Raw genomic sequence first — 24,719 nt, 5'->3', positions numbered from 1 at the left:
GCTGTTCTCCGGCAATGATCCTGGAACAAGAGTTGGACATCCTTCAACAGCCCTCACTGCTGTTCCTGTGCCTCACCTGCTCCCCATCCTTACCTGCTACCATATGTGTCACTTCCACCAGGGGGCGGAAGGTGTTGCCCCCCTGAAAAATGCCACCCTAGGCAAATGACTTGTTTGCCTTGCAGTAAATATGTCCCTGCGGTGGGTGGCACCATACCAGTTAATGTGATCCCTTTAAATATGTAGTTCCTTGACTGACGCATAACTGTTTACCACAAATTTCTGCTTTCTCTCCATACCTGTTACCAAGGTTACCAAGTTTTAACAGCTAGGTTTGTCCTGCACTGTTCAAGTTAAGTTTTCCCATGATACCTCAAGTAATGTTGCTTTAAGATTGATTCTGCAATAAATCTGGCATTAAAATTAATCTATTTTATCAGATCACAATGTTACATAGCAAACTAAGATATTATTTCTTTATCCAGCGGTACATGTATCTCATGGGAGCACTTCTAACAGGTTCAGGGGGTACTCCTGCCTGTAAAAGCAAATTGATAGAAGGGAAAAAAAAAAGATATCACATTTTGGAACAAACCTGAATAAATATTTTAGTCATTCAAAGCCATGAGGAATACACAAATATACTTAAAAAAACACAATAAATACATGAATAGGAGGGTGCACATCAATATCTAAGTCAAATGCAAACCTGTTAGAATTGTATTCCGCTTATTTACGTTAAGAATTACTAAATATAGAAACTGCTAAAATTTGTTTATTAGAGCTAGCATACATGCATTGCTAGTACTGTATATTTTTTAAAGAATTGATTACTAGATAGATGGCCTTATTTAACCATAAGGCAAGGATCTTTATGTCTGACTAGAGGAGAGAACTAGGCCTATAAGAGTTGAGGTCTGTGGAGGGCTTGCTTGGTTTCAGCAGGAGCACAAGTGCTTTGGTCATGGATTCGGGAAGACATCCAGTTTTTAGGGCAGCATTTATAATTTTTGTTATTGCTTGCAGGGGCGGACTGACAACTCATGGGGCCCCCGGGCAATAGGGGATCATGGGGCCCCTGTGTCCTTGCCCAAACTCAAAAAAGCCTATAAAAAAGGTACCAGAGGCATCTCATGGGGCCCCCTACTGACCCCGGGCCCTCGGGCAGTGCTCGAGTTTCCAAATGGTCAGTCCGCCCCTGATTGCCTGTAAATGTCTATAGGAATACTGTCCTCCCCCGGGGATTTACAAGTCGAGAATGAACTAACTGCCCGCTGCAACTCCTCGATAGTTATAGGAGCATCCAATTGTACCCGCTGGGCCACAGTAAGACTAGGCAGACCTGCATTTATGAAGTTGTATAAACCCCAAAATTACAGCCTCCTGATCATCACCTCTAGGTAATTGTCCAATGGCTTAAAAATGGCTTAAAACCCTTAGGGCCTCCCCGGTTTGTCGACATTCTAGGTTGAGACTGCTCCGGCTTGCCCTTTTGGGTTTCATCCTGGGTTGGGGGGGGTCTCTTCCTGGACTTAGGAATCGGGACTTTTTGCTGCCGCAGCCTGTTTTGGGTCCCTGTGATGGTGCTTGGGTCTACGTTTGTGGCATTGGGTGATGGTTCCCTTGGGCTCCGGGGTGGGAGGTTGACCCGGTGGGCCTGGTTGGGTGGAGGGGGGTTGGCCCCTGTGGTTCTCCGGGTTTCTATGGGGAGGTTGTCGCGGAGGTTCCTGCTCCTGGGACTTTTAGTTTATTAAGATTTACTATATTCTATTATGTACATTGCCTTTTTTGCCCCCTGAGGGCTTCTGTTTTGATGTTTCCATTTGCAGCCATGTGTCCGGTGGTAGAGTTACCCCTAACTGTATCCTTCATGTGTAGGATGCACGTCACCATTGGTGTGACACGATTGCACTGTTGTGTATACTTTTTGTGTCTTTTTCCTTTTTTCTTTCTTTGTTCTTCTCTTTTTCTCTGTTTTTTTTTGTTTTTGTTTTCTGCAGGGTTCCGGGACGCCATGGTCCAATCGCCATTGGGAGTGGAAATTGCTGGCTGCTTTGGGCTTTTTTCTGCTGAGCGTGTTGCGTTGATACCGCCATGGCCTCACCCCTTTTGAAAATATATTCACATAATGTTCAAGGCTTCAATTCGCCTCAGAAGCGGGCTAAAGTTTTTCATCACCTCAAATCGCAACAAATTGATGTGGTATGTCTACAGGAGACCAAGTTTTCTCAGTCCTCCGCTCCGCGTTATCTTTCACCTCACTATCCCATCTTTTACACGGCCTCGGCTCCTGAGAAGCGTCGGGGTGTTCTGATAGCTTTTAAACGCAATCTCCCCTTTGTCTGTGCTCGGAATATAGCGGACCCCACGGGCAGGTATTTGTTTCTGCAAGGCACCCTCTGGGACCAGGAGGTTACCTTTGTCTCTTACTACGCGCCTAACCGTTTCCAGCATAAATTCTGTTCGCATCTTTGCACCATTATTTCTCGACACTCTAAGGGTCTTCTTCTTGTTATGGGGGATTCGAATGTTACCTTGGATTCCACACTGGATAGGCGCTACGCACAAGGAGCGACCCCCTCTCATGACTTGGTGCTGGAGGCACGTATGCGCTCTCTTTTGCGGACAGCGGGGTTAGCGGACGTCTGGAGGGAACTTCATCCAACTGAACGCGACTTTACGTTCTATTCTAACCCTCATGACAGTTTTTGTAGAATTGATCATATATTCATGCAGGTCCAGCAACTCCCCTTGGTCCGGTGGATAACTATTCCCTCCTCACCCTGGTCAGACCATGATCCTTTGGTACTCCTCCTTGCCCTTTCTGGGTCAGAATGACGCCCTTTTCATTGGCGCATCAATGACTCTTTACTGACCACTCAGGCTACCTGCCAAGAAATAGAATTCTTCTTACGGACATACTTTACGGAAAACTCGGGATCGGTCTCTTCAGCAGTGCCCCTATGGGAAGCGCATAAGGCCACGGTGCGGGGTCATGTTATACAGCTGGCTGCGGTCCGGAAGCGGGAGCGGGAACGTCGACTCTCGGAGCTTCATTCTCTCCTGGCCTCTGCGGATGCGCGTTGGAAGTCATCTCCATCCGTGGCCCATAAACGCGCTCGGGACGCTCTGGCGACAGAATTGGACCTCCTTGCCTCTTCGGAGGCGGAACGGGCCTTGCGTTGGACCAAACATAAATTCTATTCGTGTGCTAATAAGCCCGGTCCCATGCTAGCCAGGAAACTAAATTCTGTGGGGAAACCCCATAAACCGATTCGGCTTCGACTTTCCACGGGTGGCTGTACTTCTAATCCCCAGCAGATTGTTTCCCGATTCTCGGACTTCCTTTCGCGCCTCTATGCTGCCCCAGATCCCTTCCCTGTGGCCCAGGCAGAGGCATTCTTTCAGGACCTCCATCTTCCTGGATTAATCGAGGCAGTACAGGCGGCCCTCAACGCAGGTGTCACCGTACCGGAAGTGCTACAAGCAATCAAATCTTTACGGTCCACCGCGGCCCCAGGTCCAGGCGGCTTCTCCGGTCTCTATTATAAAAAATTCTCAGCCCTATTGGCACCCTTTTTAGCTGCCTACTTTCATGAGTTACGACAGGGCTCCTTGCCCTCTCCGGACGCACTTAGGGCACATATCTCTATGATTCCTAAGACGACCGATGATGTCCAGGAACCGCAAGCCTTCCGGTCCATCTCTCTTCTTAATGAAGACTTGAAAATATTGGGCAAGATCCTTAGTTTTCGCATCAATAAATATTTGTGTAGCCTGGTCCACAGGGACCAAGTAGGGTTCGTCCCCGGGAGGCAGGCGGGTGATAACGTCCGTAAGGTGGTCCATCTTATACATTTTCTGCAACAACGGAAAATCCCAGGATTCTTACTGTCCTTGGACATATATAAAGCTTTTGATTCTCTATCCTGGGAATATCTGCGGTTTGTGCTGTCTCGCTGGGGTTTCAGGGATTCTATTCTCTCTTGGATTCAAGCCTTGTATTCCTTTCCTTTGGCTTCCGTTAAATACGCTGGATATTTCTCGGATCCCTTTCCTGTTGGGCGAGGGACGAGGCAGGGCTGCCCGCTGTCCCCGGCACTCTTTGTCCTGGCGCTTGAGCCACTGGCTTTAGCGCTCCAGACCGACTGCAATGTATCGGGGGTTCCATACGCGGGACAGGAGTTTAAGCTGAGCCTCTTTGCGGACGATGCCCTCTTGACCCTTACTAATCCTCTGACGACGCTTCCTAATTTGCAACGGGTTCTTGAGCGCTTTTCCTTGATCTCGGGTCTGCGTATTAATTTGGATAAAACCGTTGCTCTCAATATTACTTTGGCTTCAGATTTGGTTTCACGCCTACAATCCCATTTCCCTTACCGGTGGGCTTCCTCTTCTCTTGAATACTTGGGCATTCGCTTGACCCCCACCTATGACTCCCTTTTTGCTACAAATTATTATCCTTTGCTTAGCTCCTTATCTTCTCTTATGCATTCCTGGCAATTTCCGCACCTGTCTTGGATAGGACGGGTTCACTCAGTGAAAATGACCATCTTACCGAAATTGTTATATTATTTTCGCACCCTCCCAGTGCGGGTTCCCCCTCATTTTCTTCGGTTGCTTCAGGAGAAGTTTATGCGTTTTATCTGGGCCAATAAGCATCCCAGAGTTTCTAGAAATACGCTCTTTGCTCATAGACTCCAAGGTGGTCTTGGGGTACCCAATGTAACTAAGTATTATCAGGCGAGCCAAATTGCCCCGCTGTCTATGTTGCACGCTTCCTCCGACGTTCCTCTCTGGGTCCTGCTGGAACTACCTAATTGTGCCCCTATCGCACTATCGACACTTCTATGGCTTCCCCCTGCCCTGCGCCCTACGGCGCTGAGTCCGATGTTGCTCCATGGCCTACGAGTCTGGGACTCGGTACGTTACTCCAGTGGTCTGATGTCACCTTTCTTGCCCTTGCTTCCAATCGTTAATAACCCTCTTTTCCCGCCGGGTCTAGATCACCCGAGGGCATTTTCTTGGTGGGTGGCTCATGGTTTCTCACAGGTGCAACACTTTTTGATTTTTCGGTCCTTTCCCACCTGGAATGTCAGGAATGGATTCAGCACTGGTGGTGGGACTCTCCTGCCGTGTGGGCTGCAGTACCAGAGCTGACCAGCGGGTGCTCTCAGCACTGGTGGTGGGACTCTCCTGCCGTGTGGGCTGCAGTACCAGAGCTGACCAGCGGGTGCTCTCAGCACTGGTGGTGGGACTCTCCTGCCGTGTGGGCTGCAGTACCAGAGCTGACCAGCGGGTGCTCTTAGCAGCCAGAAGCTCACAATCAGCCAAACCTGGGGCTGATTACAGAAAGGTGTATATAAGGCATGACCAGGCCTGTGCTCTGCGCCTTGGTGTATGTCCCCCTGTATCCTGTTTCTAGTTCCTGTGAGAAGATACCTTGTTGCCGACCCTGTCTGATCCTGATTCCTGTTGACCGTCTCCTGTTCTGACTACTGGCTCATCCCTGACTATTCTTCTGCCTGATCCTCTGTACTGCGCTGTCCGTGAGTTACTGAACCCGGCTTGTGACCTTGACCATTCTCTGCCTGCTCCTTTGATACCTTGCTGCCCGCACGTTGCTGACTTGGCCCGTCTGACCACGCTCACTACTCTGCCATCCATCCATCCTGCACGGATCCAGCCGTACCTGCACATACCTCTGGCGGATCCCTCTATCACTAGCAGGTGTACTCAGGGGCCGCGACCTGGTTCCTGTCTGCTCCAAGTCCATCCCCACCATCAGGGGCCCTGGTGAATAGCAGACTGGGACTTAGACTCCGCGCCCTGGGGAATCCTGCCCTGAGGACCGCTAGAGGTACCACCAGGCAGTCGTTACAGAACCCTACGGCCGGCCTGACCATTCCACCTCTCCAGCCCTGACTACGCCTGTGTTCCTGCACCTCCTAAGATTAGTGGAAGGTTAGTTTGTTCACTGTGCGTTTTATATATATATATATATATATATATATATATCTGGGTGGCTAATAACCTGTATTATATTATACCTGAGACCTGCGTTTCCCTGTGTCAGTCCGCACCTTTCTGGTCATTCCTTGATTCCTGACATCACACCAAGGCCTTTCCTGACCAGAAGTGGCTGCACAGGGAAGCCATCTTGACTTGTCGTGAAGGATGCATCCTGATGAGGTTATATATTTGTCTATGCTAGTCTTTGATGACAGGGAATATGCCTATCAGACTCTGCGGGAGTATACCCGGGATCAGCTGCTAGAGTCCATACGGGTCGCTCATTCCCTAGTAGGTCAGGACCTAGAGCTCTCTGAGGTGCAACCTTTGATTCAGGCTTGTATTGAGTTGGCTTCATCTAGTACCCCTGAAAGCAGGGATGAATTTCTTCCTCCATTCAGGGCGAGTCAAGTAATATCACTGGTATGGTTGTTGGAGGATGATCCGGATTGCTTCTTGGAGCATTATTCAGCATATTCACCACAGGTGCTAAAGAAGTGTATAAACGCAGTGCAAACTTTGATCAGACAGGCCTTGTGTAAGCTGAGCGTTGTCCAACCCTTACTGCAGACATGGTCAGACTTGTTACACCCAGCCTCAATCAGCTTGCAACAAACCAGTCCTGCTTCTCATCATTCCTCTGCTCAAAGCTCTTTTCCTGCATTCCCGACAACACCCCCAGTGACAGCCCCCCCAGTGACAGCCCAGTATACCCAGCAATCTACCACATGTCGGTACCCTGCTCCCACTCACTGTACCATCGTACCAGTTGACTCGGTGCCCGCTGTCGAGCCAGATGACTCGATGCCAGTTGACTCGGTGCCCGCTGTCGTGCCAGTTGACTCTGTGCCCGCTGTCGTACCAGTTGACTTGGTGCCAGTTGACTCTGTGCCCGCTGTCGCACCAGTTGACTCTGTGCCCGCTGTCGTACCAGTTGACTCTGTGCCTGCTGTCGTACCAGTTGACTCTGTGCCTGCTGTCGTACCAGTTGACTCTGTGCCCGCTGTCGTACCAGTTGACTCGGTGCCAGTTGACTCTGTGCCCGCTGTCGTACCAGTTGACTCTGTGCCCGCTGTCGTGCCAGTTGACTCTGTGCCCGCTGTCGTGCCAGTTGACTCGGTGCCCGCTGTCGAGCCAGATGACTCGATGCCTGATGACTCGGTGCCCGCTGTCATGCCAGTTGACTCGGTGCCCGCTGTCGAGCCAGATGACCTGATGCCCGAGGACCCAGTGCCCGCTGTTGAGCCACATAACCTGATACCTGATGACTTGGTGCCCGCTGTCGTGCCAGTTGATTCAGTGCCCACTGTTGTGCCAGTTAATTTGGTGCCTGCTGTCGAGCTTGGTGACCCGGTACCCGCGGTTCTGCTAGAAGGCTCGGTGCCCGCTGACGTGCCCGGTGACCCTGTGCCCGCTGTCGTGCCAGATGACTTGGTGCCCGCTGACGTGCCTCTGCCCGCTACACAGCCCGCCATACCAGCCCCTGATGTCCAGTTAAACTGGCCGATAACTGATACCCAGCCTGCTCCTGGAAATCCTGTGCCCAGTGACCTGCCTTCCTTGGTTCTCCTACACAAAGAGAAGTCTACCAGCAGGAAACCCAGCCAGCCGGTTTACTCCGGCAGTAGGATATTCAGCCAGTTACCGGACCCGGGCGGTGGAACATTTTGCCCACTAAGGACTGTTTGGAGCGTCCTGAGGCCGCTCCTTGAGGGGGGGGTTCTGTCAGGAATGGATTCAGCACTGGTGGTGGGACTCTCCTGCCGTGTGGGCTGCAGTACCAGAGCTGACCAGCGGGTGCTCTCAGCACTGGTGGTGGGACTCTCCTGCCGTGTGGGCTGCAGTACCAGAGCTGACCAGCGGGTGCTCTCAGCACTGGTGGTGGGACTCTCCTGCCGTGTGGGCTGCAGTACCAGAGCTGACCAGCGGGTGCTCTTAGCAGCCAGAAGCTCACAATCAGCCAAACCTGGGGCTGATTACAGAAAGGTGTATATAAGACATGACCAGGCCTGTGCTCTGCGCCTTGGTGTATGTCCCCCATGTGCCCCTGTATCCTGTTCCTAGTTCCTGTGAGAAGATACCTTGTTGCCGACCCTGTCTGATCCTGATTCCTGTTGACCGTCTCCTGTTCTGACTACTGGCTCATCCCTGACTATTCTTCTGCCTGATCCTCTGTACTGCGCTGTCCGTGAGTTACTGAACCCGGCTTGTGACCTTGACCATTCTCTGCCTGCTCCTTTGATACCTTGCTGCCCGCACGTTGCTGACTTGGCCCGTCTGACCACGCTCACTACTCTGCCATCCATCCATCCTGCACGGATCCAGCCGTACCTGCACATACCTCTGGCGGATCCCTCTATCACTAGCAGGTGTACTCAGGGGCCGCGACCTGGTTCCTGTCTGCTCCAAGTCCATCCCCACCATCAGGGGCCCTGGTGAATAGCAGACTGGGACTTAGACTCCGCGCCCTGGGGAATCCTGCCCTGAGGACCGCTAGAGGTACCACCAGGCAGTCGTTACAGAACCCTACGGCCGGCCTGACCATTCCACCTCTCCAGCCCTGACTACGCCTGTGTTCCTGCACCTCCTAAGATTAGTGGAAGGTTAGTTTGTTCACTGTGCGTTTTATTTATTTATATATATATATATATATATATATATATATATATATATCTGGGTGGCTAATAACCTGTATTATATTATACCTGAGACCTGCGTTTCCCTGTGTCAGTCCGCACCTTTCTGGTCATTCCTTGATTCCTGACATGGAATGTCCTCCGGGAGTCTCGGGATGTTCCCCCAGCGGAATTTTTTCGGTACCTTCAATTGCGGCACTGGCTACTCTTGCTGAGGGCCACTTCTGCTTTCCCATATCAGAAATCTGCCTTTGAACGGCTTTGCCAGCAGCGTCCGGGCGCCCCGGGCCTTATCTCCCTTCTTTACGCAGCTTTGAACAGATGCTCGTCGCACACTTCTCTTTCATATGTAGTTCAGTGGGAACGCGACCTGGGAGTGGCTGTGGATCCGGAGGACTGGAATAAAGCCTGGTCACTCATAGCTAAATGTTCGTTTAATACTACCACGCTGGAAGCAGCCTATAAGGTATTGTTTCGTTGGTATTGGGTGCCGGCTCATTTGGCCCAGGCTAACCCTGCCTGTAGTGATCGATGTTTTCGGGGTTGTGGCCATCGTGGCGATGTACTGCATATCTGGTGGTCATGCCCGAGGTTGGTTCGTTTTTGGTCTCGTGTGTTTGGCCTCCTTTTCACTTTGTTTCATCTCTCCATACGCCGGGATGCTCGGTATGCTTTGCTTCATTGCCCCATACCGGGCCTCTTGGCTCGTCAGCAGCGGTTGGCTTCCTAATTGTTTTTATCGGCCACTAGGACAATTGCCCAGGCCTGGAAGAGTCCGTTTGTACTTTTTCAGGGGGTGCGGGATCGTATGACTACTATGATGCTCAATGAACAGATGTCGAGTATATGCAACGACTCTCAACATAAATTTTTGAAAATATGGGAGCCGTGGTTGCAATATGCCTTTCCCACGCTCCCCCCGGCCAGTGTAGGGAGGTGAAAGAGTTTTGTATTGGCGCTCATGGACCCTTGCTCTTTGGTGTGTGTTTTTTTTTTTTTTATCTTTCTTTCTTCTCTGCTTTTCTTCTTTCCTTTTCTGTTTGTTTTGATGTGACAGTGGACAGCTGTCTTTAGGTGCGATAATCTGAGTTTCACTGATGTTATTGTAACCTATGTGCCATTGATAGCCCCTGCGCGGGCATACGTTTTGCCTTATTGGAATTAGAGCGTTGTCTGCTCTATTATGCATTTTCTATCGGTGCAATTGATAGCCCCTGCGTGGGCGTGTTTTGTTGACTCTGTTTTATACTGTTTAAAATTAATAAAAACCATTGAAATACAAAAATGGCTTAAAAATTATCACTTACAAATCCCTATCCACATTATCCTTTCAATGCCCAATCCATGCCCCATGTTACATAAGACTAATTCATATCTGCTAAACATAAATTAAAACTTTGCACAATGCACATATATTATAATAATATACATGATCCCACATATATTAGAAAATTATATAAAACACTGTATGGATTAATTATGTCACGTATGGTATATCATTATTATTATACAGGATTTATATAGCACCAACAGCTTGCGCAGCACTTTACAAAATGACGGTAGACATTACAGTTACAATACAGTTTGGAACAAGAGGAAACAGAGGCCCCTGCTCGTTAGAGTTTACAATCTAGGAGGCATATATGTATTTATTTATTGCAGGTACTTATAGAATATTACTGTCAGTTTTTATTGCACTATAATTTATGTAATTAAAATAGAAACTGCATAGCAATTTATCCAGTGAAAGTACTTGTACATTCATTCTGTGCAACTAGACCAAAAAAAAGAATGTTTTGGGCTGTTTCCTGTGCTGGTTGAATGTTTTTCATTAAAGCAGAGCTCCACCCAAAAGAGGAAGTTCCGCTTTAAGGACTGCTCCCCATTAAGGATTGGCACCTTTGGGGGGGGGGGCAGGGGGGGGATGGGTACCCGCTCCCATTTCCTGTCTGATCGCCTAGGCGATTGGAAATGGAAGGTGTCCTCCCTCCCTCCCTGTAGTGTTTTGGGACACGTTACAGGTCCGAGAAGACTACAGGACCATTCATGAAGTGCAGCGCCACTCGCACATGTGCAGTGGGTACCCTGCTGTGAAGCCGCAAACTGTCACAGCTGGGTGCCCACACTGAAGATGTCGGCCTCATGGAATCCAGGATGGCCGGTGAAACAGGCTGCCTGGGTGTCAGAGCCTGGGATCGAACCTGGTCCTTCTGCAGTGAGAGGCAATGTCTCTTCTCACTGAGCTATCTGGAATGCTGGACGGCTCCCTTGACAATTCTTGGATAATCCTGCCTTGTGCCTTGATTACTCTTGAACCTTGAACTCCTTGCTCCTCCCATGAACTTCCTTATAAAAGCCATGTCCATGCACTTCCTCCTTGCCAGATTATTGTGCCTTTCCAGCCAATATCCCGCTACTGTTCCTGCTGCTGTCTACACCTCCGCTACTGACCTTTGGCTTGTTCCTGACCACGATTTCGTCTCATCCTAACGTACTACGATTGATCTGCTACCATTTGTGACCGACCCTTGGCTTGTGACTGACTCTGCTTTCGTCTGATCCCTAACCTGTTGATCCGCTATTGGTTCCCAGTCTGCTCATTCCCTGGTGGGGTGATCCTGAGATCTGCGACCTGGTATTAACACGCAGCCCAAACCATCTCCACCATTAGGAGCTCTGGTGAATACCGGTTAATACTTAGATTCCGCACCTCAGGTGAGCCTGCGTCATTCCCAGGGGGATCCGCTGGTGTACCTATACTGCTGGTTTCAGGTAAGCCTTTTACTGCTATAGCAACTAGTCTCTGAACCTGACCTTATATCGTGACAGAATAATCTGGCCCAAACATGGAGGCCGCTATAGCAAGTGTTGTGAATCCTCTTAGGCAGCAAATTGCTGAGCTGCGGGAATTTGGGGTTACCCATCAGGAAAAAGTTGCCAAACTGGAAAGCATTGTGGATAGGCAACAGGGAGAGATTCAGGCTCTGCAGAGGCAACTGCTGAACCGTGATGATCCTAGCTCACATATACCCCAGCCCCAACCATCTAAGTTTAATGGAGATCGCCGCCAATACAGGGGTTTCCTTAATCAATGTCGCATATATTTTCAAATGTACCCTGCTGCGTTTCCCTCAGAGAAAAAGAAGGTAATGTTTATTATTGGGCTTCTTACTGGGCAAGCTTTAGCTTGGGCCTCCCCTTATATAGAGCAAAACCATGGCATTCTAAATAATTTTGATACCTTTTTGACCGCAATGAATCAGGTTTTTGATGATCCCAACCGTTGTGCTTCTGCCGAAGCAAAATTACATAGTCTAAGGCAGGGTAGACGCTCGGTCGCTGAATACACAGCCGAGTTCAGAAGTTGGGTTGCAGATACCACTTGGAACCCTGCAGCACAAAAGAGCCAGTTCCGCCAAGGGCTTTCTGAACAGGTAAAGGATGAGCTTGCCAGAGGTGATACTCCTAATGATCTTGAGGAATTCATCCAATTGTGTATCCGAATCGATCAAAGACTTACAGAAAGGAGAAAGGAGAAGCTGGGAATACTTGGAAGTAATAGGGGCATGCATCTCTCAGCTAGTCCGTTTGTTTAGCAGGATTCAAGAGTCTCTCTGGGTTCTAACACTCCTGAGCCTATGCAGGTTGATGCAATCAAGAGATCCATCTCCATTCAGGAGAAAGAGAGAAGACGTTCAGAGAATTTATGTCTATATTGTGGGGATTCTGGTCATTATGCAATTAATTGTCCTAACAAGGTTAAAAGAACTATTGCTGTGACTGATATGATTGAGCCTGAACACATAAACTCCATAAGCCAGTCGATCTCCCCGCTGATTCCTGAAGAGAATAAGGTGAACTCCCTGCTTTCTCATTTTGTTATCCCCATTAAATTGGTATCTGAGGGCCATGAAATTTCCTGCTCTGCTATGTTGGATTCTGGGGCTGGGGGGAACTTTATGGATATGGAGTTTGCTCACAACCATGGTATTCAAGCCAGAAACACATTTACCCCTATTGATATGGAGACAGTAGATGGGTCACCTTTATCTTCAGGACCTGTTACCCATAAAACGGTTCCCCTGGTACTGCTGTTTGAGGCTGACCATAGTGAGACTATCAGCTTTCAGCTGATTATGTCACCCAAGTTTCCCATCATCCTAGGCATTCCTTGGTTCTCCACTCACAATCCTTCCATCAATTGGGGAGCTCGGACTATAGATTTTACGTCCCCCCACTGTGAAAAACATTGCAAAGAACCTTGCCTACCAAGTTCATCACCAACCAAGGAAGCGCAAGGTGACATAGTGGCTACCCAGTCATATGACAACTTGCCCACACATTACCATGAGTTCCGAGATGTCTGTGACAAGAAGAATGCAGATCAATTACCCCCTCATCGCCCATATGATTGCCCCATTGAGCTGCTCCCAGGGGCAGAAATGCCTTTCGGTCGCCTTTTCAATCTGTCGGAACCCGAATTAAAAGTACTCAGGGTGTGGATCAATGAGAACTTGGAGAAGGGCTTTATTAGACACTCAACTTCTCCTGCGGGGGCAGCCCTGTTCTTCGTTGAAAAGAAGGACTCCACCTTGCGTCCATGCATTGACTACAGAGACATGAATAAGATCACTATTAAAAACCGCTATCCATTACCCTTGATCTCTGAAATGTTGGAAAGACTTCATTCTGCCAAGATCTTTACCAAGCTTGACCTACGAGGGGCATATAACCTTGTCCGCATTCGTCAAGGAGACGAATGGAAGACTGTCTTCAGAACCAGGTATGGGCATTTTGAATCCTTGGTGATGCCGTTTGGACTTTGCAACGCCCCTGCAACGTTTCAGCATTTTATCAACGATGTTTTTCGTGATCTGTTGGACCAATTTGTAATTGGCTATCTGGATGACATTCTTATTTTTTCTGATAATTGGGAGGAGCACCGCAAACATGTTTGCATGGTCTTTGAAAGATTAAGGCAAAATAGACTTTACATCAAATTGGAGAAATGTGAGTTTGAACAAACCCAGATCTAGTTCTTAGGCTATATCATTTCTCCAGAAGGAGTGAGCATGGATCCCGAGAAAATCAAAGCAGTGGTAGATTGGTCAGCACCAGGAAATGTTAAGGAGATTCAACGTTTTGTCGGGTTTGCCAACTTCTACAGAAAATTCATAAGAAACTTTTCTAAAGTGATGGCTCCAATCACACAGCTGACAAAAAAAGGGGTACCCTTTGTATGGACTTCTGAGGCACAGGCTGCGTTTGAAAAGCTGAAGACTCTGTTCACTTCTGCACCAATTTTGGTACATCCCGACCCTGAACTACCCTTTATAGTGGAAGTGGATGCTTCCAATTCTGTCGTGGGAGCGATCCTGTCTCAGCGAAGTGGTGAAAAGATGCAGCTTCATCCTTGTGCCTACTTTTCCCGTCTGATGTCCTCAGCCCAAAAGAAATGATGACATTGGGAATAAAGAGCTACTGGCAATTAAGGAAGCCTTTTCTGAATGGAGGCATCTGCTAGAAGGGGCCAATCATCCTGTAACAGTTCTCACTGAGCATAGAAATCTGGAATTCATTCGCTCGGGCAAGAGATTGTCTTCCAGACAAGCACGCTGGTCTTTATTCTTCTCAAGATTCAATTTTGTTATATCATATCGACCTGGATCGAGGAATGGTAAGGCCGATGCCTTATCAAGGATGCTGTCTGAGCCTCCCCAGGAGGGCGATTCCAAATGTTCCATCCTAACGCAGAGGAACTTCCTAGGGGCCACAAGTGCAAAGACATTCTTGAGCCTCCTCAAAGAGGGGTATGAGAATGATCCACTTCTTAGGGATTCTCCTAGGGACATAAACCTTGAGTACAAGAACGGCTTTTGGACTCTAGCACATCGTCTCTATGTACCTGAGTCTGCTCGGGTGGAAGTCCTCAAATTAGTTCATGACTCCAAACTGGCAGGACACTTTCGGATTTCAAAGACTGATGACCTTCTGTCACGTTCCTTCTGGTGGCCCAGTTACAAGAAGGATATCAAACGCTACGTGGCCTCTTGTCTGACATGCGCACGTCATAAGACACCCCGAGCTTCTCCTTTGGGGTTACTCCAGCCACTTCCTGTTCCATCGAGACCTTGGGGGTCAATTTCTATGGACTTTGTGGTCGAATTGCCTCCCTCAAAGGAAATGACTACTATCTTGGTAGTCGTCGACCGCCTTACCAAAATGGCTCATTTTATACCTGTCAAGGGGGTACCTTCTGCCGAACAAACTGCAGAGTTGATTATTCGAGATGTTTTTAAATTACATGGAATTCCTGATGATGTGGTATCTGATAGAGGAGTACAGTTTACATCAAAATTTTGGAAAAGCTTTTGTTCAGCCTTAGGGGTAACTGTTAACCTATCCTCTGCTTTTCATCCACAGTCTAATGGTCAGACAGAGAGGACCAATCAAACTTTGGAACAGTACCTTCGGTGTTTTGTCAGCTATCTTCAGGATGACTGGGTGGACTATTTACCTACGGCAGAGTTTGCCTATAACAATGCTAAACATAGCTCCACCTCCCAAAGCCCTTTTTTCCTCAATATGGGGTATCATCCAGTTTTTATTCCGGAGCTCCCTATCACAATTCAAATTCCTGCTGTTGCCAACAGATTAACTACCTTGCAGGAGACTCAAGCAAAGTTGATTGAGACCTTGGGGGAGGCTCAGGAATGTTATAAAAGGGCTGCCGACAGTCATCGCAGATCACTTTCTACCTTTCATGTGGGTGACAAGGTTTGGCTATCTACTAAAAATCTGAAGGTTCATGTTCCATCTGCAAAGTTGGGCCAAAAGTTTGTGGGACCTTTCCAGATTTCTGCTCAGATTAACCCAGTCGCCTTTCGCTTAAAACTTCCTGACAGTATGAGGATTCACCCTGTGTTTCATGTATCACTTTTCAAACCATTTCATGAAAATCCTTTCTCTGGAAGAATTCTTCCTCCTCCTCCTCCTGTTGAGGTACAGGGTGAAGAAGAATATGTGGTAGAGAATATTCTTGACTCTAGGATGTTAAGAGGAAAATTGCAGTATCTTGTCCAATGGGAAGGATATGGGCAAGAGGAAAATTCTTGGGAGCCTGAGGAAAATGTCCATGCTCCTAGATTGACAAGAGAATTTCACCAGAGGTTTCCTCACAAGCCTGGTCCTAAGATGTCCAGGGGACGTCCTGTGAGGAGGGGAGTACTGTCAGAGCCTGGGATCGAACCTGGTCCTTCTGCAGTGAGAGGCAATGTCTCTTCTCACTGAGCTATCTGGAATGCTGGACGGCTCCCTTGACAATTCTTGGATAATCCTGCCTTGTGCCTTGATTACTCTTGAACCTTGAACTCCTTGCTCCTCCCATGAACTTCCTTATAAAAGCCATGTCCATGCACTTCCTCCTTGCCAGATTATTGTGCCTTTCCAGCCAATATCCCGCTACTGTTCCTGCTGCTGTCTACACCTCCGCTACTGACCTTTGGCTTGTTCCTGACCACGATTTTGTCTCATCCTAACGTACTACGATTGATCTGCTACCATTTGTGACCGACCCTTGGCTTGTGACTGACTCTGCTTTCGTCTGATCCCTAACCTGTTGATCCGCTATTGGTTCCCAGTCTGCTCATTCCCTGGTGGGGTGATCCTGAGATCTGCGACCTGGTATTAACACGCAGCTCAATCCATCTCCACCATTAGGAGCTCTGGTGAATACCGGTTAATACTTAGACTCCGCACCTCAGGTGAGCCTGCGTCATTCCCAGGGGGATCCGCTGGTGTACCTGTACTGCTGGTTTCAGGTAAGCCTTTTACTGCTATAGCAACTGGTCTCTGAACCTGACCTTATATCGTGACACTGGGACACACCAGCAGCTACAGTTTTTGTAGCTGTTGACTTTTATTTTTTGACAGGTGAGTGGAACTCCACTTTAATTTCAAAAGGGAAAATACTGCATTTAACCACCAGATGGCGATAAGTATCATAGGCATTTCCTATGATACTTAGTGCCATCTAGTGGCCAAAGTAGATATAGCTATAGTACACCTACAAATGTAGTCGTGTTTTGGGTAATCCCATTGAGTACTGTCCGTGATACTTTTTTTATTTGCACTAACATTCAATTTTGAGGACAAGCTTTCAGGGTATGTCTCCTTCTTCAAGGTCCAAGCAGTACTACATCACAAAGTTTTAGCAGAATGTTAAAAGGGGGAGAAAAGAAAAACAGTAAAAAACACACATAAATCAATGTGCACAGCAATGGTTATAAAACTAGGATTAGACTAGAGATAAGACAGAGCAAATGCAAAGACTGGCGGGGAGGGGGGGTTGAGACAACATTCACAGAGGGGGTCGTAAAATTGTTGGATAATGAGTGAGAAATGCCATGTTCAAATTATCTCTTTATCTCTTGTATCAAATTGAAATATCATTCTTAGTTCAAAAGTTTTCCTTTCCTGGATAGTTTTGAAATTTCCTTTAAGAACTAACATATTGAGGTCTTCCATAGTGTGGTCCGGTTGTGCGAAATGGTGTCCTACAGGTGTGCAGAAGTCTTCTTCTTGAGAATTTATTTACCATATAGGGTAACCAAATAAGATATTTGGGCCATAATTACCGTAAGCACTGTGGGAGCTTCAGCTGGGTTGCCTTTAAATTAGTGTACTTTAGTGCTTGGGGTTCAATGCGCCTATATCAGCATGTGTCAGTACTAACAATTGCAGATAAACAAAAGGGCTAAACTGATAAATCTCACCCTCTGTGATTTTGACATGAAAACATCTGTCAGCTAATGTGTAGCTTTTAGCCTCTTTTATTCCCTTGAGTAACACACTCAAATTGTGTGACCTTGTTTTCAAACTAGCAGTATGACATGCCCCTCTGTAACATTCACATATTACTCAGAAGACAGAACACTACTCACATTACCAGAGTCCAATAAAGTGTGTGATTTGAAATGCAATCAGCGTTCTGTTTATTATGTCCCACTGAGGTTCTCCGCTGCCTATGCATGGGTTACAGAAACCCACAAGGAGTAGAGTAAAACAACTGTAGTCCAAATGAATGACCTCATTATCTTGTGGAAATCTGTGCACATTTACTGTGCTAATCCTCATTATTTACACGCTCATAATACTTTTTGGTTAAAGAATTTAAACAACATCAAATAATTTACTTATTCAGCCATCAAACATAATTTATCATCAGTTTCCCCATCAAGTATAGCTACGTTTCAGTTGCTGTGTTTATACATTATTTCCAAGGCTTATAGGGCAACTTTAGAAAACAAGCCATGCATTTTGTGTAGACATCACACATTTTTTAAAAGGCACACACAGCTACTTACTAGTACATTTTCTTTAAAAAGTCAGTTTTTAGCCATCCAGGATGATGGCAGTTTAACTAGGCTGATGAAATAATTGAGATCTCATTCCCTTTAGAATTTATCTATATATCATTATTTTATTTTTTTTGCAGCCTTGACATTTAACTGTTTATTGACAGCTGAAATTGATATATAGCAAATGAATCATTTGGGTTATGTATCATTTTCCATGAAACCTTCATTTGTAGTTGAGTCCTTAGTGTAGAAATACATGATCGTTAGGATGAATGTTTTGCTTAGACAAAGAGGTGATGAGACTACTGCCAGATCGGTCAGGACAGGAATCTACCGTTGAGCTTGACCAAAGTGAATCAATGGTTAACACACACTTAATTCTGACACCAGGATTGATCAACAAGTTTTAAGTTGACAATACTTTAAGCTTTTTTTTTTTTAAAGAAACATAAACAACAGAGAGGGCCTAAACGCCTACTGTATTACCCTTGATGTTTTATTGTATAAAATGAATATAAATTATACTCACAAACAGGGGCGGACTGACCATTTGGAAACTTGGGCACTGCCCGAGGGCCCGGGGTCAGTAGGGGGCCCCATGAGATGCCCCTGGTACCTTTTTCATAGGCTTTTTTGAGTTTGGGCAAGGACACAGGGGCCCCATGATCCCCTATTGCCTGGGGGCCCCATGAGTTGTCAGTCCGCCCCATGCTCACAAACATTGTGAGCTAAAACCATACAAATACATAGGCTACATAGAAAAATCCACTCTTCAACACCATGGCAGTGGTGGTGTTGGAAAGTGGACTTTTCTACGTGGCCTATGTATTTGTATGCTTTTAGCTCGCAATGTTTGTGAGTATAATTTATATTTATTTTATACAATAAAACATCAAGGGTAATGCACTAGGTGTTTGCACTCTATCTGTTGTTTATGTTTTATACAGTGCGGGATTTCCCCTATCTGAGGAGGGCTGCATTGCTGTTTTACTTTTTGTACCCTGGTTGCTACTAAACTGGTTATCAGGGTCATATGATGGGTGCCTCTGTCTACTTCTGAGCGCTTGGGTGCCAATATGCTTGTTCTGTTCATTTTTTTTTTTATTTGTTCAACCCATAGAAATGACCCTACTTCCCCATCCACACACTTGAAGTGGATGGGGGAATCATTCCCACTGCACTATTGTGTTCTGATGGCAGACCCACCATCAGAATACAATAAACAGTGTTGCCGGCTGTATCCAGCAGCATTGATTGATCGGAAAAAAAAAATGACAGGATGGTTATACAAGTTTCGAACTCCCTTTAACAGAAAGTCCCTTTAACAGAAATCAATCAAGCGACTGACTTCTATTGAGCGGGGACTGCCACACACTGTTCGAAATGAGGCAGATTCCTGTTGAACCAGCTAAATTTCAACCAGCTAATGGGCAGCTTAAGTCTTACTTACCAATATCACAGTCTGTGGACCATCTCAGCAGAGGTGAAGGGGAATGTGTCAGCAGTGGGATGGTTTGGTGGGGAGGGGGCCTTTAAACACCTATTTGGTCATCAAAACTGCTTCCTGTATGTTCCTTATGAACAGGATTTTGCTACATACATTTTAGTATGGAACAGAGGCAGACTGACAACTCATGGGGCCCACAGGCAATAGGGGATCATGGGGCCCCTGTGTCCTCAGCCACAGCCAAAAAAACCTATGAAAAAGCCAATTAAAGGTATCAGGAGCATCTCATGGGGCCCCCTATTGACCCCAGGCCCTCGGGCAGTGCCCGAGTGCCCAAATGGTCAGTCCGCCCCTGGTATGGAATCTAAGGTCCTTTATGACTTATGAATTCTTACTATCAATTCTACATATCAGGACATAAACGTTTTACAGACTTATTAAACTGAATATAAGCTTTGGCAGCACAGGATCCCCTTTATGTATCCTTTATAGTTCATTACATTGCTGGCTGGTTGCTTTATATGTCCTATGTCTCCTGAAGAAGCAGATTTATGAACTAGGAAACATGTTGAAAATTAACCTCAGTACAGGAATTATCTTCAACGGAATGAAAATACATTTACGGTCAGGATGATATGGACATTTATACATATAGGGATATAAATATAATGTGTGTTAGCAGCTGATATACTGTATATGAACTCAAAAACTGTTCTATATGGTTTTAAAATATATAAAAACAAAATATTTTTGATGATATACTATATGATTTCTTTTACATCAGTCTGGCACCTTAAAAATCCAATGTGCATACATAGAAATTGTTCTTTTTGGTACATTATAGTTATGTGCACAGCTGAAAACTTTCCTAACCATGTCATTTACCTGTATTACTATGACTATATTTTAATTAATTTGCTGCTAATTTTGGAGAGATCAGTGATAGCTATTAAAAGATGAAATGTTCAGTTGGTCACAGGGGCGGACTGACAACTCATGGGACCCCCGGGCAATAGGGGATCATGGGGCCCGTGTCCTCACCCACACTCAAACAACACCCAAAAAAGTATATGATAAGGTACCAGGGGCATCTCATGGGGCCCCCTACTGACCCCGGGCCCTCGGGCAGTGCCCGAGTTCCCAAATGGTCAGTCCGCCCCTGGTTGGTCATCATACCCTCCCACTGCTCTCCTGCACATTTTTCCCTCATCATGCCCAGCATACTACTCTCTGGAAAATACAGACAGCAGTCATACTCTCCACACTTCTTTCTCTTCTCTTGCCTTCTGAGCTCCTGTACTGCACATACCACCCACTGTCATACCTTTCATTATCTGCTCCTGCACATACAGCCCTCTGTCACACCCTGCTCCTGCACATACTGCCCTCTGTCACACCCTCCTCCTGCACATACAGCCCTCTGTCACACCCTGCTCCTGCACATACTGCCCTCTGTCACACCCTGCTCCTGTACATACTGCCCTCTGTCACACCCTCCACACCCTGCTCCTGCACATACAGCCCTCTGTTATACCCTCCACACCCTGCTCCTGCACATACCACCCTCTGTCACACTCTCCACACCCTTCTCCTGCACATACCGCCCTCTGTCATACCCTTCACACCCTGCTCCTGCACATACCACCCTCTGTCATACCCTTCACACCCTGCTCCTGGACATACCGCCCTCTGTCATACCCTCCATACCATACCCTCTACATTCCTCTACACAGCAGAACACACTTCAAACTATGCTGTGTGCCCAGCAAAAGATGTATGGCACTTTCTGAAAAAAAAAATCTTCCATACTTCTGGTAGACAGATTAATGAATTCACTGCTTCGGGGTTACTATTTTAGGTTAAGATAAATCTAAAGCTTCCACTCCAGATAAACTTTTATGTACTGTAATTATTGCTACTGCTTCTGCTAACAAGGGCTACTCCATTATCCAGAGGCCTAATACAGGATCTGCTGTCTCTGTACTGCCTGAGGAAATTTACCAGAGGTACTTGGTAAATTAACCACTTACTACACCTACTCTGAAACTGAATAATTATCTTAGGTGTGTTCTTTCTGTGCTTGATTACCTGTCAGTGACTGCACAGTCTGAGAGAACTGTACAATATGCAGTCTGCAAGCTGAATTCTACATTTAAAGAAAGACACCACTTTATTGAGCAGAGATCAATTTTCTGCACCAAATATGTACCACAAATCCATACTAAACTATGTGTTGCAGACATACAACTCCCAAAAAGGCTAATGCCCCTGAAATCATCCGTTTCTAAGGCTGTTAATAACCAATACAATAAGTGTAAGACCTACAGCCAAGGCCAAAAATATTGGCACCCCTACATTTCTGTCAGATAATGCATCATTTCACCCAGAAAATTGTTTCAATTACAAATGTTTAGGCATTCTCAAGTTTATTTTTTTTTTGTTTGTATTGGTATGACACAAGTGAAGAAACAAAAAGCCAAATCTGACACATTCCACCCAAAACCCCAAAAATGGACTAGACAAAATTATTGGTACCTTCTCAAAATTGTAAGAGATAATTGCATTGCAAGTTTGTTGCTTCTGTAATTTGTAATTAAATCTGTTAATTAGATAAGTTGGTGAATAGAATATAATAACATAGAAAGAATATAGCCATCTTTTGAAATGCAAATTTTGAAAAGAATAGAATAAAATAGAATAGAAAATATAAGAAAAGATTAGATTATAAAATACAATAAGGGAAAAGAAAAGAATAGAAAGGAATACAACGGAATAGTATAGAATAGAACCAGCTATTTTTCACAATGAATTTGGATTGATTCTGTATTTTCAATTCACATTTAAGTCTAAATTAACTTAATTCGAATACTTCAAATCCATTGGAAAAAAACTTGAATCTGGTCGAAAACGAATAAACGAAACTAAACTAAATGAAATGAATTTCCTTTCAAATGCAACGAAACAAAATGAGTAACTTAACGTATCGATCCAAAATGAAACTAAACAATTTTTTTTGTTCTGCACATGTCCAAAAATTATCGGTCTCTTTAATATACGAATGACCTGTTTAAAGTTATAAAGGAAATTTTTTTTAATAAAATAATAAACATGTTCTACTCACCTGCTCTCTGCTCTTTGCTCTAGTATTGCACCTCCTCCTTTGGGGTCCCATGCTGGTAATCTTGGCTCCTCTTCTCTGTGTGCCCCCATAGCAAACCACTTGCTATGAGGGCACACGTGCATGCTTGCTCCCAAAGCCATGTGTGTCGATGCTGTGCACGGCGTCACTTAGCCCTGCTCCCCCTTCCACCTCATAGCATCGACAGCCTGCAAAGCTTGGAGAGGAACCAGCCCAGCTAGAAGGGCTGAAAGCAGTTCTATCTACAGCTGCAGGGCAAGGACAGTGTGAGTACCTTTACACCCCCAGGGCCTAGAAGAAAGAGGTCTGCTGGATGCAAGTTCTGGAAAATCTTCAGGCGACAGTTCATAGCTTACCCAATCCCTTGTCCTGGGATCAGATACCATAGCCAGGTGGGCTAAGGTGCACTAAGGGGACCAAGAGCTCCTACACGTTGTCATGTTGCTCACAATCTACTCAGGAGACACCAAGCTCCTAGATGGAGAATATTCTACTTAGGACTGTGATGGTTTCCGGCTGGGTCGCAGTCAAGGGTTTGTGTTTTTTCTTTCTAAGTGTGCTAGAGCAGGAAACATCCTCATTCTGCTGTTTCTTCAATCAAATTGGGCATCCCATAACCCCTTCACCCTATCCAAATTGTTAACCCCTAATAAAACAACAAAAATGAAGCTCATAGACTTACTGTCTGAGGGTAATAGTGTGGGAAATGCATGTTGTCTGGCTGTGCAAAACTTAGGGAGGCCCAAAAACACAGCGGCCCTCAGGAGGGTAGCGCTACCTGTGGTGGCTCATTATTCCCGGATATCCCTATAGTAACCTGCATGGCTGTTGCCCCTAGCAACCGGCAACTGTTGAGCCAGAGGACTGTTATATGCTGCCAAGTGATCACAGGAATCGAGTGGGAAAGTGGAGTTGTGATGTACTGCTGGGACTGGGATTGTGTTATTCAAGTGCCGGTGTTCATGCCGTCGCCTGTGGCAAGCATGTCAAGCCTGTGCAAGTGTCTTCTTGTTGCTCAACAGGTGGCTGGAGTTAAAGACTGTGCTAATTGTCTACCTGTGTATGTCAGTGAGACCTGTATCATTGTCCATATTGCCGTCACCTGTAGCAACTATGGCGAGCTGCGGTGCACTTGTGGATTACAAATACTCAGTCGCCAACAGCGGCTGAGGTTCATGTTCATTTTATTTCAAGTCCTGCTAAATTTAGTGTGAACTGTGTGATCCTGCTTGCCGTTGCCTGTAGGAACCCAGACGGCTTATTACTTTGGGGTTTACAAATGTCCAGCTGCCCAACAATGTCTGGGATTCAAGACTTTGTGCTTATGTATCCTGATAATTACAGTGGGGAGTGTGTCAAACACTTTGCTGTTTCCCGTAGCAACTACCATGGGCCATCACTACTGTCAATACCCAGTTGCCCAGCAGTGGCTGGGGCCAGGTATCATGTCAAGACAGGAAACATTGCTTCTAAAGCCTGCAACCCAGTCAGTACACTTCTGCTTGGCGGAGCAGGGGTTAACACTAGCATGGGATAAATCCTGCAAAACAGTGCCGCTGGCACTGCAAGTCTGAGTGAGAGGTGTGGCCACACTCTTAAGTCGCCCAGTACACCCAGCATTGAGAGAGTAAGAGAGACGAGCTAAATGGAGGACAATGTACAAGTTTTTCCAAAATTTTTGTTACCAGAGATGACCCCGGTGGATACCAGAGTACGTCTGGAGCATCGAAGGGGATTCACCCTTGGTCTGATCGAGGGAGTTGAGAGACTGTGCCTGATCTGCCCTGGCTTCAGAAGACCAATCACACTGGTCAGCGCTTGGATCAAGTGCGGGCACTGTGGGGAGCTGCTAATGAAGCTGACACCCAGCAACTTGACACCCATCACCTAAAGTTTGGACCTGCAGTCAGGACTGTGTATGATGCAGCCGGTGATTAAGCCTCAGATGGCCGGGGAAATTTGGGAGATGGATGCTGAGAGTGGGGTCAAGTCACAGGACCGAGATTCCCCTGTGAAGATTACGGTACCTACAGCGGAGAATCGAAGCCTTCTGCCACTTATTGTTTATCCAGTGATGCTGCTGAAGGGTCGTTGTTCACCAGTGCTGCCCAGCAGAAACCAGCAAG

General features: G+C 46.4%; 1 protein-coding gene across 1 annotated transcript in view; it reads left to right on the top strand.

The window, feature by feature from the left end:
* Positions 1–24,484, top strand: part of LOC149460064 (uncharacterized) — a 72,819-nt gene extending 48,335 nt beyond the window's left edge. Inside the window, exons 3-5 of the mRNA XM_089680161.1 lie at positions 14,536–14,700; positions 15,250–15,911; positions 24,284–24,484. Coding sequence (XP_089536287.1) covers positions 14,536–14,700; positions 15,250–15,911; positions 24,284–24,484 — 1,028 coding nt within the window. The remainder of the gene's footprint in view (positions 1–14,535; positions 14,701–15,249; positions 15,912–24,283) is intronic.
* The last annotated feature ends 235 nt before the right edge of the window (positions 24,485–24,719 follow it).

This window comes from Staurois parvus, unplaced genomic scaffold, assembly GCF_062004578.1.
Source record: "Staurois parvus isolate SC_StPar_1 unplaced genomic scaffold, SC_StPar_1.0 ptg000235l, whole genome shotgun sequence".
In the NCBI taxonomy this organism is placed as follows: Eukaryota; Metazoa; Chordata; class Amphibia; order Anura; family Ranidae; genus Staurois; species Staurois parvus.
This window is presented reverse-complemented; position numbering and strand designations above follow the sequence as displayed.